This window comes from Pleurodeles waltl, chromosome 5, assembly GCF_031143425.1.
Source record: "Pleurodeles waltl isolate 20211129_DDA chromosome 5, aPleWal1.hap1.20221129, whole genome shotgun sequence".
In the NCBI taxonomy this organism is placed as follows: Eukaryota; Metazoa; Chordata; class Amphibia; order Caudata; family Salamandridae; genus Pleurodeles; species Pleurodeles waltl.
The window spans coordinates 906,580,527-906,599,385 of record NC_090444.1 but is presented as its reverse complement, the minus strand read 5'-3'; the positions used below and the strand labels follow the sequence as shown (position 1 = coordinate 906,599,385).

Here is an 18,859-nt window from a genome sequence, read left to right as displayed (position 1 = left end):
CATAATGAAGTAGTAAGTCGGTTTCCTTCATTATTTCATGAACAAGGAAAACTTAAAGCTGTGAAAATACAACTGAATATCAATTATGTTCATCCTGTTGCTCACAGACATTGAAGAATTGCATTTCATTAGCAAGAAGCATTCCTACAATTTTGAATAGTGGCAATAACCCACCATTTAATATCAGAGAATTCAGAGACTTCCTCAATCTGCTTAATGTGAAGCATCAGAAGAGCACACTTCGTTGGCCTTAGGCTAACAGCCTTGTTAAACCTTTCATGAGTACACTAAAGAAATATGTTCAGTGTGCTACGTTAGAGAAGCTCAGCCTCAAGACTGTCTTGAATTCCGTGTTACGAGCTCACCGTTTGACTCCTCTCGCGACCACAGATGAAAGACCTGCAACGTTGATGTTTGGGAGAGCCATATTGACTATGTTGCCTCAGTGGACCAACACCAGATCGAGAACTGATCTAGAGATGTGCGCGAGAGACTTGAGTCATAAATAGAAAATCAAGGCCTATGCCAACAAAGGGCAACATGCAAGGAACATTATCTTCACCCAAGGAGATTGAGTGCTTGTTTATCAGCCACAACAATGTAAATCTGATGCTCCTTTTGATGCTAAACCACTTCACATTGTAACCAGCAAAGGGAACATGGTGACTGCCCAACGTCCAGAAAAACCTATCACACAAGATTCCTTGCACTTCAAACATGTGGGTCAATGCTCGTTGGACCCTAAAGTCAACATAGAGACTTACTCAGAGAGAACACTTGGAGAGCCCCAGATTGCCACTTCTCCTTCTTCACCAAAACCGATCATGGACTCTCAGACTAATGATTCCCCGTTTCCAAAGACACGATCTGGACGAGTCATCAAAGCCCCAAGAAGGATCATTAAAGAGTTAAAACGTATGTATGTTGTAACAAAACTTTTTTAATACTTTATTTAACAGAAGGGGAGAGATGTCATGCCTTGTGAATATGCTTGATGGAACCTTTTTGGATCCCGAAAGAGTCAGTAAAGTGTTGACATAAGTTTCAGAACATAGCCCAGTGAATGCAGGTTTAGAATGTTGAATTTGGGTTACACACTGAAGAATAAAAATGTGTAATAGATAGCTCCATGTGTGGCATACCCATTGGCAGGTACCCAGGCTGGGGAGGACGCAACACTGGTTACTGCTATTACTTGAGATTTTAGTTGTGGGTGGGTTTTGGAGATGCATGTGTAATCGGTGTGGGGTCATGGTACACTTTTATTTAAGATGACTGGTATACCTTTGTTGGTTAGTATTTCTTGCTTCATCCTGCATGAAACACAGTCGCTAAGGTATGATAGCAGCTGAGATAAGGTTTTCTAGTAACTGTGGTGCCCACCAATATTTTTCACCATTTGGCATTTAAAATGTGTGTGATGGGCTTTGAGCTGAGGCATTATAAATGAATGCCACCTGTGTGTTATCATTGTACATCCATCAGCTGGCAGGAGGCCACTTCTACTTGCAAGAGTCTCCTCACTGATCTACAGTCTACCAACATGAGAGGCAATGGTAAACTCCTCGTATTCCTTCCTGATGGTGGCACTCGAGTTAGGTCATGCTTAGGGTTCAGTGCCTCATCATTGGTTTCTTCTGCCAATATGGAGGCATGAGAGGTGGTGGCATTTCCCTCACTGACTATGGAAATGTAGTCTCCAGTGGGCATGTAGCATGTGTGGCTGCAGATATACATGTTCTGCATAGACTGTGAAGCAGCCTCCCTTCCCCAGTGGTGCCTAGCCACTAGATGATGCAGATGTTTAAAATAAAGATTTGAATACAACATGGCAATGGTGCCTGTTAGTGTGCCTGGACATTCACACAGGAGCATTTAGTCAATGTGTGTGAAGCTGACCATGTAGATGCTTTGCAGTTGTCAGCTAAGGGAATATTAACCAGAAAAGCCATAGAAGCAACCTTTTTCCTAGTGGAGCACAGTCTTGAAAGAACTTGTAATGTCCTCCTTTCCTTGATGTAACATGTCTAGATGTGTTTAACTATCCATCTAGCAATACCTGCCTTAGCTATTACTTGCCTCTTCCTTGGTTTTGAGAAGATAACAAACTTGTGTTTTACAGAAAGATTTAGTTCTGTCAATAAAATCCATTAGTGCTCTTCATACATCTAATGTACAACGAGCTCTCTGCTACAGTCTGGATTGGGAAAGAAAACTGGTAACTCCATAGTTTAGCTCAGGTAACAAGAGGGCACTGCGTTTGGCAAGAATTTACATGTGGATGGAAGAACTACCTTATCTTGATACATTTGAAAGAAATGTTCTTCTAGTATGGCTCTCACTGACACTCATTAAAGTGGGCATGAATCTAAAGATTTGAAAGGAGGGGAATGAGTGTGGTTAGTACCACATCAAGATTCCAGACTGGTGCAGGCAGTGACTTTGGAGGTAATATCCTCTTCAAACACTTAATAAATCCTTTAACAACAGGTATTCTGAAGAGTGATTGTTGCTCCTGGTAAAGGAAAAATGCAGCAATAGCTGTTAAGTGTAGTCGTATGAAAGTGCAAGCTAACCCTACCTTTTGTAAGAGTATGATGTAGCATACCCAGTTTTGTACACTAGGCTTTATGGGATCAATGTGCTGTGTGCCACAGTAGTGACCAAATTGCTTTCACTTAGCCACATAACATGTTCTAGTGATAGTTTGTTATGCCGTCCTAGGATATCCATACATTCCAATGGTAATTTTAGGTAACTGAACTCTAGGAACTCAGGAGCCAGATTGAGCAGTCTAGGATTTGGATGTTAGGCTCTACCTTGTTTCTGTGTGAAAAGGTCTTGCCTGTTGGGGAACCTCTTCTGAGGAAATACAGATAGCTCTAGTAGGGCTGTGTATCATGACTATCTTGCCCTTGTGGGAGCTAGCAGAACTGTGGTGAGCTTCTTCACCACATATGGTAGTAGTGGGAGAGGTGGAAAAGCACAGGCAAAGATACCTGATCCATTTTTGCACTGAACGTTGCCATTTGACTGTGGATGATAACATCTGGAGACAAAGTTTTTGCATTTTGGATCATGCCCTGTGGCGATGAGATCTATATCTGGGGTTCTGAAAGTTAGAAAAAATGGAAGTAGGACTTGGGGATGGAGTTCTCACTCGTGGACGTGTTGCTGTATCCTTCTTAGGAGACTTTGAAAAGTTGTTGTCCACCCCTGGGAGATACTCTGCCAAGAGGTGAATGTGATGTTGAATTGCCCAATTCCATATGCTCTGTGCTAACTGGTATAGCTAGAGAGCGAGTACCTCCCTGTTTCTGTCAGTAATACATAACGGTCATGTTGTCTGTCTTTATTAGGACAACCTTTGAGTGATGCATCTGTAGTGAATTCTTTGTCCCTTAGATGGGCGGTTACTACAGCTAGGCATTTTGTGAATACCCTTAGCATTGTTGTGACTCTAAAAGGTAAAATTTTCAATTGATAATGATGCCTATTTACCACAAACCAGTGGTGGTGAGCAGGGTGGATAGGAGTGTGGAAGTATGCGTTCTTTAGGTCGAGAGCTGCTATGAAGTCACCTTGATGTGAGAGTGGTATGACATTCTGTGGTGTGACCAAATGAAAATATTCCGACAGGATGTATCGGCTGATGGACCTGAGTGTGCTGTCTATGGAATGAGAAAGTAAAGGGAGTACACCCCTCAGCCTTGGTATTGCTTTGTTTACCCCCTTTTCATGAAACACTCTTACCTCTTCCTTGAGAAGGTGTAAGTGTTGAGTGCGTGTTTGCATGGAGGCATGCTTGGTGGGGTTGCTGTGAGTTCGAGACAGAAACCATGCTCAATGACGGAGCCCCCACTGGTCAGGAGTGGTGTCCTTTCAATCTGCCAAGAACCCTTGAGGTCTGCCTGGCAGGAGTTAAGTGATCAGGGTATTGTGAGAGAAGCCATTGTTTGGAGGCTGAAGCACCCTTTGCATGCTTACCTCTACCCTCTCCCTAGGATCTGTTGCCTTTATAGGGTTCTCTACCATAGCCTCTACCATCTTCTTGGTGAGAGGCTCTGTCCCTGCTTGGAGGTGGACGCTTTTACACTACCCCTTCCTTACCCGCTTACAAAAGGACTGGAGTAGTAGTCATGGTCTGCAATGTGCCCATATCCTTTGCTGTCTTAGTATCTTTCTTAATTTCCTCTAGCATTTCATTAACGTGTGGGCTGAATAAATGCTCCCCATCAAAAGGAATGTTAATTAGGTATGCTGAAAGCTATGTTGGAACTGAGCGGCTTTGACCTGGAGTCTTTGGATTCAGTGGTTATTTCTCAGTGCTGTGGTTGGTCTTTTGGCTGGGACTCCGATTAGGATTGATGGTCGACTTGTCCTTTCTCAGCTCTTAAGTCCTTTCTGGGTATCGACTGGAACCAACTGGTTCTGGAACTCCAAGACATGTGTGTTGTGTATCTATGGGGCTTCCCAGCTGACCCACTAGAGTGTGTGGATCTGTTGCCTCCTGCAGCAGTGTGGGATGTATTTGGGCCTGATGGCTCTGGGAACTCACCGCCCTTGGCGTGGTCTTTGCTCTTAAATCGAATTCCCTTCCAGAGTCAGTGCAAGTCTGCTGCAGAGGGATGCCAATGGCTGTTCTTCTCCCTTGCTCTCCTCCATCTCAAGGTCAGAATCTGCTAACGGGATGCATTGCGGACTGGATGTAAGCACACCTCCCTCCTCTTCTACCTCTTCCTCGGTGCTGACAGGTTTCTTCTCCTGCAAAAACTGCCCCAGACATGTTGTAAGCAAGGCATCAATCTCTTTGAAACCTCTGAATCCTTTTGAACTGCACGCATGCATGCACGCCGGGCAGTCTTATTTGTTGTACTCCGGGGAGAGGAAAGGGTTTCAGACCTGATGGTGGTTGATGCATGGGTACTTAATTATCGACTCTGAATTAATTTAAATTTGCCCTGCTAGCCCTTGTGGTATAGTTACCCAGTGTGTATTGGTCATATTCCTTGTACCGCCACTTTTGTTAAATCCTGCTTTAATGGCGTTCCTCTCCTTTCTCTTCAAACCATAAAGGAACGCCAACATAGCAAGAGAGAGCACTGCAAATTTAAATTCATTCAGAGTCGATAATTAAGAAATATATCCTAAGAAGAGCGGAGTTATCAGAAGCAAGGAAAACATGATCTTTATTGACAAGAATAAGAAGTAATGTAAGATAAGAGGAAATAATTGAGAGATAACAAATACAAGGTCATCGTATAACAACATAAATTGTTCATTTAAAAAGGAAAAAACACTGAACTTTAGAATTTGTCCTGAAGAAAGTGGGGTGAACGATCCAAACGTCCACCGAAACGCTAAGCCGACACTTTGAGATATTATGTACTTTATGAAAGTTCAAGTTTCAGTTATATATTGTATGACATTTTGAGTTTTGTCTTTGAAAGCATATTATTTAAGAAAAATATTCTTGTTTTTAATCTGTATGTGATTAAATGCTAATACGTGGAGATTATATAGTATAAATATGTAAATATTTATTAAATATATATAAAAATAAAGGAAAGAAATATTATTAACAGAAAGAGATTGAGTAGCTGGTTTCTCATGAGTGGGTTTACATTTGGCTATATAGTAACTACTACGTTACCCTGTGAAATATTTTTTGTGTGCCAACAACACTAGTAAGGATCCATGTCGGTCAAATCCATAAAGGGAATTTTGTGTTTGTTATAATATTAACCCCATCCCTTTATTGGTATAGGGGTACCTCTCCTAATTTGGGGTATAAACAGTAAAGTCAGCACAGTGTTTTCTCACAGATTACGTACAGTTTAAGTGTTACTAAAGTCTATCTTGTTCTACTGTGTGTAATGCAAATTTAAAATAACGGCTTACATATTCACAGTGCTTTCTGTCACAGGCTGCGACCTCATAGCATTAAAAATGCACGTCACTATTCTCCACTGCAACAACCAAGATTTAATTATGTGGCTCTCTGGTTACACACAGACTTCCGCAGACCATTAACAGAGGTTTCATAATGTTCTATAATGCATATCCCACTGAGTAACATCTTTTTAAATGTATCTGTTATTTAGGCTGTGTTATTTTATATGTAGCTACCAAACAGTGAAAGACCCAAAAACGTACTGAATTTTTGTTTATTCTAGCCACAACTTTGACCCCGCACCCACGCTCACTGACCCCACCTTCATTGCATGCAGCATCACAATTCCCATACTTTTTTTTTTTTTTTTAAAAGCACTTCGACGGCTGGGTTGAACCACTATTAGATCTACTGTAAGCAGTTATATTAACGGTTACAAATTAAAACCAGAACTACTGAACACGAAGTCCGGTGATTGGAGTGGAGCGTGAACTATATGATGCAGGTTCATGTAAGCTGGTTTTTCCCCACTTATTAACTCAATTTTCTAGAAAATCCTGCTTCTCCAAGCCAATCAAAAAGTAATGAAGTTTGGAGTTGTAACGCAATCCAGATTTGATAAGAGCTGAATGGAACAAGGTACACACAAAGCACCATAGCTCAGAATTAAAGGACAACGCAATTAAAAAATTATGACACAGGGTCCGAATAAAAATCTCCAGGACTAACGATTTAGCACTATTTTCTCACATCGATAATCAAGCTGAGGAACAACTGACCTAGCTTTTATTGAAGCTAATTAACATTCAAAATGATGCATACTCAAATCAAATATCAGATTGCTATTAGCATTAGATGTAATCTGACATAGAGGAAACATGCCAGTTAGCAAAATAAAATTAAACAAATAGTGCTATGAAATGAACAGTGCAGACCGCATCATAGCTTTTTTTTCTCCCTTCAATGCTGGCAGGGCGCAACACGGAGGCAGGGAAAGAATGTGAGGAGATCAACAGAGGGAAGGTGTGGGGGAAAAGTGCTATGATGTGGCCAGAGCTGTTCGCATCCTGGTGCTTTTTTGGATAGTGCGAGGAGGGAGCCAACACTATGGCAGAGGGAGCTGAAGGAAGGGTGAGATGGGCAGTAACAAGGACAACAGAGTGTGGAAGGGGGGGCTGGGACCAAGGGCACAGGCTATGTGAGGATGGGAGCAAGCAGACACGTACAAATAGGGAGCAGACGGATGGGAAGAAACCAACGGGGGGAAATACAGATGGGAGCCCACTGCAAAAGACTCACACTGTAGAGTGAGCCAACAAAAAGAAAAAAGTAGCTCCCAAGAGAGTGGAGCAATGGAAGGACATGAGTAATTGGTCCAAGCTCCAAGGGAGGGCCAAACACAAGAAAAGGAAGTAGTGACCATACATCAGAACAAATAGAAAGCAAGCAAACAGAGTGATGACAAAGCCAACCAATAGTAGCAATGGGCAAAATACCTTGAAGCAACAGTACATTCACTGTCTCAGGCCAGACCTTAAAAAGTCTGACCCTGGTAGTACTAAGGTCAGAGTAAATGGTGAAAAGTGAACGTGTGTCCACTTTACAAAAATAATAAGAAATGCCTAATCGGGAGAACTGGAAAACACATTGTCATGTAGTTTTGTCAGAAAAGCAGTGTGCAGCCAGTAGGACATTCACCTTATGTATAAAGAAGATTACCTCTGGCTGATTCAGCCTAGTCTCAGTCAGACAGAAGTGTCAGTGGTCCGTATGTCACACCCTCTATGACCAGCTAGTCGCTCCGGAGATCACCTGCTCCTTCTATCCTGAATTAGTAAATAAAAAATTAGAGCAAATTGCGTCTGCATCATTCAGCTGGTGCATGCATGCATTAGGACACATGCACGCACCACTGGAACAACGCAACTGCAAGTAGCGGCCGCATCATCACAACTTTCTTTTTGACAATGGTGCTGGGTGTCAGGAATAATCCTTATGCAGTAGAGCACCGTCAAAAGGCATTGTGAATGCCAATACACCCACATGGCGAGACCTACTGCATTTGCCAAAACTTGTTCGGTCGAGCTTACTAGACAGCACATGCACTGTCTGTTGCGAGGCATACTGTGGCTTACCATGAATAAAGAGGGGCTTGGAGCCCCCACTTGCTTACCACAGATTGGCTTACCTTGTCACTGTCATTTTCCTGCTTATTTGTGTTCCAGCTTCTCAACTGTGTTTGTCCCTCCCATGGAGTATTGCCTGTTTACCATGGTTGTTTGCCTTGTGTCTGTGCTCAAAATTACAGGAAGTCATTTTTTCTTTTTGTGTTAACACTCACTAAGAGTGCTTACACTCTAAGTGTGTACTTCTCTCTCCCACTGGGCTCCTGCCTGCCCAGTGACATTCACCCCACCTCCATTGCGCTCACCCATTTGCTTCTCTGTGTTGCATACGTCCCTATGCGTTTTTTTCCATGTACCCCACTCTCCCCCATGTTGTTTTTGCATCCCCCACCCTCCTGTTGTTGTTTCCATGTTCTTTCCCTATGCTGCTGTGCCCCTTTGCCCTTCTTGTGTTTCTTCTGAACCCATTGCTTCACCCACCATGCCTACTGCTCTCCCCCCCCCCCCACTAAAAAAAAAAAAAAAAAAAAAAAAAAAAAAAAAAGACTTCGGCATGTTTAGTTTTTAGTTACTGGTTCAACTCGGATTGGTAACCAGAAACAAATAAAAAACGTCTACATTTTTTGTAGGCACATGCATGCATTGTGAGGGGGGTCTACAAAATGATGCATGCGGCTGCGTAATGTTTTTGTTTTTTGTTTTACTGTAGTCATGCAACACAACTTTGAGGATGGTGAGTCATGTGGCTAAAAACCATTGGAATAGTAAATAGGTCAGAAAGGTGAGAAGTGGAGAAGTGTGGCTCAATGGTTAGAGCGGCAGACCCTGATGCAGAAATCTGGCCCTGGACCGGGGCTCAATTTCCTCAGACCTGATAATTCTCGCATCAGTGCCTAATCTAATTCATGGGTCCCACTCTGTAACTCTGGGCAATAGCTTGCTTAATCTCCACAACGGCCCCAACAGCGCTGGGATGCCTGGCTTCACCTTGGAGGTTGCCCAGGAGTGGGCACCTCACAGGGAAAAGCCAGGAGGGGCTCCACAGCGGTATGCGTACATCGCCTTGTGACCCTAACGGGTGAGTAGTGCGCTATACAAGTACGAAGTTTATCTTTTGGCTTTGTCAATGTTTTTATTTTTTATTTTATTATTCTTGCTAGCACATGCTCCACAATGTTTATATTTTGTTGCATCATGGCCAAAGTACAAACATTGGGTGGAATCATTTCATGTCACCATGATTGCCAGTCAAACAGAAACCAATTTGACATTATATTTTCTATTTCAGCCATCGACAAAGCCAATGCGACTGGTCTTTGCTTGTGTGGAATGCTTTTTAAAAAAAAAATTGCAAGCATATACAACAGGAATAACACGTTTCAAATGAAAAAAAACAAGAAATTTAAAAAATATAAACTAAATGAGAGTACGTGCTGTTGGCACCAAAGTGCACTTCTTTTTAGGCCATTGGTCTGTTATTGTGCCATCCACATTTTTCTTCTGCCAACTACTGCATACAACTTGGGACAATGGGTCAGCCCACTCCAGACTCTGGCTAACTTCCTTGTGATTGATGGCATACTGTCCTTTCACAAGGAGCATCCAAAATGTTGTTTGATTCAGTGCCAAGGACTACTATAGTAATGTGTGCTTTTTAGACAAACAAAAATGCTTTTAGACATTTTTTAAGACTTACCTGGGTCTGGGAGCTTCCCCATCAATAACGTTTTGTAACAACCATGCCGAAACAAAACAAGCATTGACAAAGCTAAAGGCTAGCAGCCAAAGCCAGGTCTACTAGCTATTTTATTTCTTGTTAAAAAAAGGGGGCTGGTAAGACATTTAAAGTAGTTACGAGACCATACATAAGAATGGGAAAGGCACTAAAGAAAAACCCAGTCAGGTTGTACAGAACAATAATATTAAATTGGAAAGAAAAAACAGCTCCACAAATATTCATTAAAAATGGCTCAAAATTGCATGTTAAGCTTATAGGACAGACGTTTTCTGATCTCCTCTTGCTTCAACAAAGAAAGACAATGACCAACAGTTTTATTGTTTCATTGACATGCCTATACATGATGCTACCGAGCCATTTTGGTACCATGTCTCTGGTGGCGCTGACTGACATTAATGGGAAAAGGCTAAATCAACTTGAATGGCCTGAGGACAGACTGCTGGAGTCCATGATTTCCCTCAGGGCTCACTTCCAGAGAGACAGAATCTAGAAATTGTTGTCCATGGATGTCCGTCGTAGCTGGACCAGGAGGGGATTGCCACCGGTTATGGTAATTTGCAACATTCATGTCCACTGTGAGCAAATTTATTTTTGTGAAGAGACTCAAATCGTGCATCGATCTACCCCTTGTGGACCTCTATCAGACACCCCAGATGTTTGAAGATTATTAAGCAGCCAATTTTTGTAAAGATTAGAAGTGGTCTTGAAAGACACCCCCGGCCCCCACTTGTGTGCCAATAAAATGTGCAAGCAGGTCACATAAACGTGAAAATTGTTGTAAAACTGAAGTACTTTAATGAAAAATATAGCACGATTTTCAGTTTAAATCCGACTTTAATAAAGGCTAGTTGTTTAGTACAAAATATCATCATTACAGAACTCAGTAAAAATGTCAACATATTTGTTTTTATAACAGAGAAGTGGAGATGTCCCAGCACCTACATGGTAGTTTACCTCCACAATTAACAGACACCGGAAGGATACATTTGTGGGTGTTTGGCTAACATGTTCTTCCAGTGCATCCTACAGAGATCAGTAGGACAGTACAGAACCAAAAACACAAGTATGAAGAAATCATGGGTACTGTTTGAAACTGAGACAAACATGTCGGCACATAAGGTTAAATACAATGTCTTGGGTGAGTAACAGCAAGATTAAAAATGAGGCAGTAAATTGGGTTAGAGCTTGGTTACATTTCCAGAAATATTCCTACCACAATCATCTTTAACAGTTCTATATTATTGAACAGGAGGAGCCCATTTAAGGTCTTGGACAGTTTTACATAGGATATAATACAGGCTGAGAATCAGCTCTGTACAAACAATACCATTTACTAACACGCCACCCCCATTAATCACCTAAACAAACACCTAAACAAGTTCAGTTTTCACAAAAAAACATTAGTATCAGAGTAGAATAATAATATGGTATGAGTAACAGTAACACTTATGTGCAAAGAAACTGAGGGGTAGTCGGGATGGTGTGAACTCAAAAGTGAATGGGACATGGAAAACAAACTGCATTTTCACTACACTTTAAATACTTGGTTCATTATAGAGGACTGACGCTGGTCATTACAGTAGGGGATGCTATTTTCTAAGGATCCGCCACACAAAGTGGAAGTGAATTCAGCAAGCCTTAACATAGTATGAAAGAATATTTCTTCAATGGAGGGGGGGGGGAGAGAGAGAGAGAGAGAGAGAGAGACACTTATCACAACAATAAATATGCTAATACTTTCTAAGGCACCATGGTAACTGTTTATGCCAACATAATTTATTTATATGTGTGTATATAAAAACACACACACACACACATATATATATATATATATATATATATATACACACACATACATATACACACACTGAAATCTTTCACTAATGTCCCTCTGCCTCAACGTGACAGGCCACCACAAGGTAGCGAACCCCTACTATCTGCACTTAGTTTGTTAGGCTGGAACCCGCTCCCCCCCATCAAAGGCTCCGTCCCAAGAAAACAGTTGCAACTATAATGTGTTGCAATTGTGAAGCTTTTCTTCAGATGACAGCAACCAAACCTGTGACCACCGAGACTTGGTCCCCGAAACGTGTTCGGTTTGGTTACTATTACCTGAAGTGTTATATTAATGCTTTTAGTGTAGGTAAACCCCTTCCAATGTGCACTGTATTGTAACAACAATCCATACAAACAACAACAATTCTGGAACGCATTGTAATGTGTTACAAGAGTGTCCAACGTCGAGGATGGAGGGTCAGAGCTATGCTAGATTTGAAGGGTAGTCCTTTAAATGACCTTCTTAAAAATATATTATATGTAAAGGTACCTTATGTTGCTACGTGGAAAATCTGTCAAGGACCTGATTCTACCTCCAGGCCAGGGGTGGACACCCTTTAATTACTCTGTGAAAAAGTATGATGCCTAAATCAGCGAACCTATTAGAACCTTTTTTGATTTATCATTTGTTGCAGAGGTTCCAGAGAAGGCGAGATACAGCAGCATTAAAAGGCTTTTTGCCGAACTGTATGGAGAACAGAATGCACTCAAAGCACATCTGAGCAGGAAACAAGAGCCATACTCCCCAGCAAATAATTTCTAGCTTCAGAAAAATAGCCAGTAGGACCAAGAGCTATTTAAAACTTCCTGTACCATTGCCTTCAGTACTCTAGATCAACTTCACCAAATTGCAAGGAGAAAACACGAGAAGCTCTTTAGCTTTTTGTTGTAGAGATGGTGTATGTTTTACACTGTCACTGTACAGGTAGGAAAATAAAAGTAAGCCCTTCTACACATGTCAAGCGGTAAAGAAAAGTGAGGGGTACACTTAGTGCCATGTTGAAGACCACAAAGTTGCTTAATTTAAAATAAAACATTTTACTTCAAAAGCCGACTGACACTCCTCATAAAGACATATCTATAACTACAATGCCCTTTAAATTGATCTGTTTGCTGGTATCAAATGTAGAAGGCTGGTGAAAATAGAGCTGGCACCCAAGAGAGGATGTTACAGACTCCTTTTCCAAGCTATGCTTTCCACAATTTATTTGTGAAAAGTTATTTAACTTGGAAAATTATGCTTGGAGGTAATTTCCGTATATTCTCAGACACCAAGTAGGAATGAAGGCATTTACACGGACCAGTCACAAAAATCTTTAGAGTGTATTTAACCATCATAACAAAATAAGCATGATAACGTTTTTAACATTGTTGCAGCTGGGCTTTGTCTAGAGTGGCATAGTGGGTGAAAAACCATTGGGTTGGAATGCTATCCTGAGCAATTTCCAGTTATAGACTTTTGTAAACATTCCTCCCATCACCTTTGGTGTGATTGATGTTACACTTAAGTAGCCAACGTATGCCCGGACGTAGGTGCCTTGCTCGCTGTGCCATACGATTCAAGCTATACCTCACTAACAAGGGTTAACGATGGATATACTGTTCTGGGATTGCTTGTGTTTCCTTCTAGGTGGGCCTCGCCTAGCAGTGTGGAATGCACTGCTCCCATGTGAAGCTGGGTTAGTACTGATTTAGGCAAGCCGGGCCTTTGTCTAGATTGTGCAACAAGTGCATTGCTAGTTCCACTCCATTTTAAAGGTTTGACAACAGAGTGTGACGAAATTGCTCCTATATGGCTAACTGAACATCACTATGCGGATAATTACAACGTTAAACATTTGCTGGCTCTGGAAGCATGAGGCATGACATGAGTATCAGAATCTTTAGGCACAGATCTTCTTCCAAAAAAGACCAAAAGTTGTGTACTGATAGTTTGTTGATGGCCACACATTAAGGGTCTGTAGCAACAGGAACCAGTGGGGAATGGGACAACAAAGCAAAACCCTTCTACAATTTACAATTCTGTGGCTAGGAACAAATACTAAGAGACAGAAGGATCTGTTTTATTCCTTCAAGGGGTACATTTCTGATTACATGACACAGGCAATGAAGTTTGCACAGGCTGTATTCTGAGCAGAAATTTAGCATGGTTGTCAATTTGCACTTAGAACAATGAAAAAAGGCAGTAAAACTGTACTCTTTACATTTTTAAATACAATAAGACTTCATATGTCAAATGTTACAATTAACAACAACCCAGTGTAAATTAGATACAAACTGTCAAAAGGACAGGGTGATATGAGCCTTAAGTTATGAGCCCTTCCCACTTGCCTTTTGGTTACCTTGGGTGTATGTTTGCTGCACACGTCCCTTAATCATTCTGATGGCATTCAAGCCTTAAAATACTTCTAATCAGAATCGTATTGGTCTCATATTAAATTAAAACAGAATAGGCAAAATACATCTTGTAAAATATTTATGTTCACTTTGAAGTTGAATATTATTTACAATAATAGGGGCACTATTATTTGCCAGTCTGTGCTTTAATTTAATGAGGGACTACTTTGAACCAACACTTCCCTGGGGTCCTTGCTTGGAAAGATCATGTTAATGTCCAAAACTGAAACTGATGTATGGACGACCTGTCTGTTGTTGGAGAGCTCAGAAGACTCCCTAGTTCAATACAATCATACACTTAATCAAGACTCCCGAGGTCTTTGGTTCACCAAGATGATTGCTATGTAAAGAATCAAATTCCGAACTGATGGTCATCTGTAAAAGATGAAGTACTTGACATGCCCTTTGCATTTCCGATTCTACCTTAAGGGGTTGATAGTTGCCACATTTGGTATACTATTAATGCTATTTAATTAATGCTACACAATTTGAAGCGTTCATACATGCTAAGCGTAATTGCAATAAAACAGATGAATATACTCAAGTAAAGATGAAATGACAGATTAAAAGATAAATGTTATTCAATAAGGTATTACAACTAGCTAGAAAAAATGACAATTATCAAAGCAGGCTTACACTGTTAATGTACAGTGGAAACCGGACTAATGGTCGAACTGGTAACAGTGAATCAAAGATACATTTACTTGTATGTTCTTGTCAGAGTGCCAAACTGAGGCGGATCACAAACACTGGCTTATACTAAAGTCAGTATAAAAAATAAAACCTCTCCCTATCTCAGCATATCGTTTAACAGAGCTGAAAACCTTAGAAATAAGCCAATGAGAACAGTTTGTGTGTCATCCAAAAGTAATAATCTTACTCAGTTATATAGTTCTCAATGTCAAAAGTATAGTGACTGCAGCCTACATGAACTGGCTTTTATTAAATGAGACTTGCTTCTAGGTCCTAAAGGTACAATGCTTATGGTTAAATCATGTCTAAAATGTGCATGTTGCATGTATATACATATATATATATACACAAATAAATATATATACATATAGTTACATGCTGGGACGTTATAGTTAGGTTGAGGTTTTACCCATACAAAACTATAGAAATTCAGCAGTTATAGATATACTTATATTAAGAAACTATAACTCGTTGCCTAAAGTTAATTAGCTAGAACTGCTAAATTTCGATGGTTTTGTAAGGGTAAAATCTCAACCTAACTATAATCTCCCTGTAACTTTTTTTTTTGTGAATTTCTATGTTTTTTTCAATGCACAGGTTAATATTTGTGTCAGGTTGCGGCAAGCCAGTCAGGGCCTTGCTTTTCTCCAGGATCCGAAGAGGATTCTCGAATCCACGGATCAGCCCGTAAAAAAAAAAAGAAGAAAAAAAAAGGGCAATTTTTTGCCCATGAGCCGTCCCTAACAGATTCCTCCATGTGTTCTATGCGTTCAGGATACCTGTATCCAGACTACTTTTATGTTTTTACACCACCCCCAGGCAATGAAAGAAACAAAATGGCAGCCGCAACTTTTCTGTCAGGTTGCAGCAAGCCAATCTGGGCCTTGCTTTTCCTCCGAATTCGTGGAGGATCCGAGGAGTATCCGAGGCGGATCCAAAGAGGATCTGCATCTATATCTTTACAAATTTGTTTTTCAGTTATTAACTGTAAAACTACTGAATGGATTTACACCAAATAACAAAAGGTCCTCTTTCTGGACCAAGAGCTACCTTTCTGCCAAATTTGGCAGAATTCTGTCCAGTGGTTTCGGCGCAACTCCCTATGGAAAAATGAATAGGGAAAACGCCTTTTGAGACCACCCTGCTTTACCTCGGCCACGCTTGACGGATCACCCCGAAACATTCCAGACAGCAGCTGAAGTGACCACCGTTGTTTTTTAAAAATAAATCTGATTCTGTAGCCAGTGCTGTAACACTATGGCTTATAACCTGAAGGAGTATCTTACTTTCTGAAAGCTTGACTTAGGTTTCATGTAAATTGACAAATTATTAGATAACTTAAGGTTGCTTCTCTAACTGCATTTGTAATTTGGGATACTAGTTGATGAGAAAACAATTATTACTAGTTATCATGTACACAAAAATATAAATCACACACACACACACACACACACACACTTACACTTTGTTTTCATCTTATGCCACCAAACTCCTGTGAGGGCAGAGCACGGTATCAGGTGTGGAAACCCAACAGTGAGCAAAGCTGCAGGGCTTATTAGCCAAAAGATGTCAGCAAACTGTTGCAAACATTTAAATCAAAAATGTTAGATATACAATCCTATGATTATGTTGAACGTCTTGTGTAAAATATGTCTATATCTATACATATATTCCATATTATGTTGTATTTGCTCAGATTTTTAGTTTGTCTGAGAACAAAATAGAAAGGCACCTCAAGCAGAATACCTTGATTGTGTACACGGTTACAGAGACTCCAGTCAGACAGTGAAGTATGAAATAGGTCAACAAAACAGAAATCAAGAATGGGTCCATATTCTCTACTGTTTACAAAAGAGAAATGAAGAGATGAGGAGGGCGCCACGTAAGTGTCTTGCTGCTTTATAAGTATTCCAGCCAGGCTGATTCAACAATAAGTTAAGTCATGAATATGGCACTAAGCCTACCCCTCATTCCAAACTCGTGCATAATTCTTCTGTGCACACAAAAGAGGGCCAATGGTCTAGCAGCGTTGGAATTTGCTGCTTTATCCTCATGGACGATGATACCTTCAAAGTGGCATGCCAGCACCTGCAGTCAAAGAGCTGTAGATAACCATAAAGCTTGGGTATAAGTGTGCGTGTGCATCCAATTCACAAAATGGGGCTAGACTGAGTTTTTGAAGATCAAAACCATAATGCATGCTGTCACATGTGCAATGTTTGATGTGCAAGGGCTACTAGTCATGGCAAAGAGGGGTTCAGATCAAAGATGAGTGCTTATAGAAAAAGCTCTATGTGCAGTAAAAGACAGTAACAAACGCAATTTCCTCTAGCACACTACAGAGCTAATTCTCAAGGCAAAGGCCTGCCAATGGTAACAACCTAAAAATTGTTTAACAAGAAATGTTAACAAAAAAGGTTAATAAATAATGCAAGTGGAAGGATGATGTTAATTAAAATGTTTAAAATATAAATAGCAGGCTTCCTGTACTGGCAAAATGCATATGGAATTATAACTGGAATGAACAATACCCAACAATTAAATACAATATTTCATAAAATTGCAAAAGATAGATCACTGGATTATACAAAAATGGAAAACAGTTTTACAATTAAAAAATACAATAAAGGAAACAATGACATTTGCAAATGAAAAACAAATGTAAATGCTGGCAACTCAAAATAGAGGGAGTAACATATCGTTTTCTTGAAGTCGGCTGAGGATGTCCAGAATGTTTTACCAGTTGTCCAAGAAATCGAATCCTGTCTTCAAGAGAACATTGTTGGTATTTATCTACAAGAGCAATGAAGGAAGAACACACAAACTTTAAACGTGCTCGAAGTCTGTGATCAATACAATTCTCTAAAATAAGACATGCATCAACTCAGCATTCAATCACATTGGAGCTAGAGCCAAGATGTAAAAACCTGAGACTTTAAAACATCAAGACATAATGAAAAAGTTACTTACCTTCACTAATGACTTATCTGGTAGTTACAATATCTAGCTGCAGATTCCTTACCTTTGAATTCTCCCCAGGCTTCAGACTGGATCCGGAAGATTGTTGTGAGCAGTACCGATGCGCACCGCTAGGTGGCGTCAATCAGCTCCAGGTCCGTTGTCGGCACCATAAGTGCCTGGTATGGCATCAGAGGGTCACATACAGGCATCACCTTGGTGGGCTGACATCAGTTTCTTTTCACAACTTTCCACGTCAGAAGCGCACAGCCATTAAGAAACTGACTACTGGTGTGTTAAAACTAAGGCCCTGAAAGGGGAGTCCTACCCCTAGAAATCAGTTCACAAAGCATATACCATTTTGGTGGGGGGGGGGAGACACGGAACACCTGGCTGCCAAGATTATGTTATAGACTGCTGCTCAATCTCCACGCAGGAAGGCAGAGAGTGGACACGTTCAGGTGTAGAACACTTTCCTGCTGCTACGACCGAAGATCCTCCTGAAGGGGCAGTCTGATTGGAAGATGAATGGACATGCTCAGCAGCTCAGAATACCAGGCACCCCATGCCCAGTCTGGAGTCACAAGGATTAACTGGGCCCAGTCGTTCTTGAACCTCTTGAGAACTCTGGCAGAAGTGGCATGGCAGAAGTGGCATGGCAGAAAGGCATACAGGAGGTCTGAGTTCCGCTCAAGATGAAAAGCGCCTCAGAGCGATTGCCATCTTGGAAACTCCAGCGTGCAAAACTCAGATGTGTTCACCTCCGCAGAGAACGCGCAAACTAAAGCTCTCCCCACTGCTGAAAAAGACCTTGCGCTACCTCTGGATGTAGATGCCATTCATGATTTGCTAAACATTTTTAGCTGAGTTTGACAGCTCTGGTGTTCAAAGATCCTGCCAGATGTTGAACCACCAGGGATATGCCCTGCTGTTCCAGCCATGCCCAGAGGCAAGAGCCTCTAGACAAAGGGCCTGCGACCCCATCCTGCCCTGTATGTTGCAGTACCACGTTGCAGTGGTGTTGTCCATGAACAACTGCACCATCTTTCCCTTGAGAGAGGGACAAAAGGCTTTCAATGACATCCGGATCGCAAGGAGCTCTAAAAAGGTTGATGTGGGGTCTGGTTTCCGCCCCAGACCAGATACCTCTGATTTCCACCTCTCCTGGATGGCTGCCTGATCCCAGGAGTGATACATTTGTCGTTAATGTCAGATCTG

The 18,859-nt window shown here is 41.1% G+C and overlaps 1 protein-coding gene across 2 annotated transcripts in view; it reads right to left on the bottom strand.

The window, feature by feature from the left end:
• Positions 1-10,571: 10,571 nt before the first annotated feature.
• The window catches only part of C5H1orf198 (chromosome 5 C1orf198 homolog), a 108,172-nt gene continuing 99,884 nt past the window's right edge, over positions 10,572-18,859 (bottom strand). For both annotated transcript variants that reach the window (XM_069235033.1, XM_069235034.1), the window contains exon 4: positions 10,572-17,476. In XM_069235033.1, the coding sequence (XP_069091134.1) occupies positions 17,420-17,476 (57 nt within the window). In that variant the 3' untranslated portion in view covers positions 10,572-17,419. The remainder of the gene's footprint in view (positions 17,477-18,859) is intronic.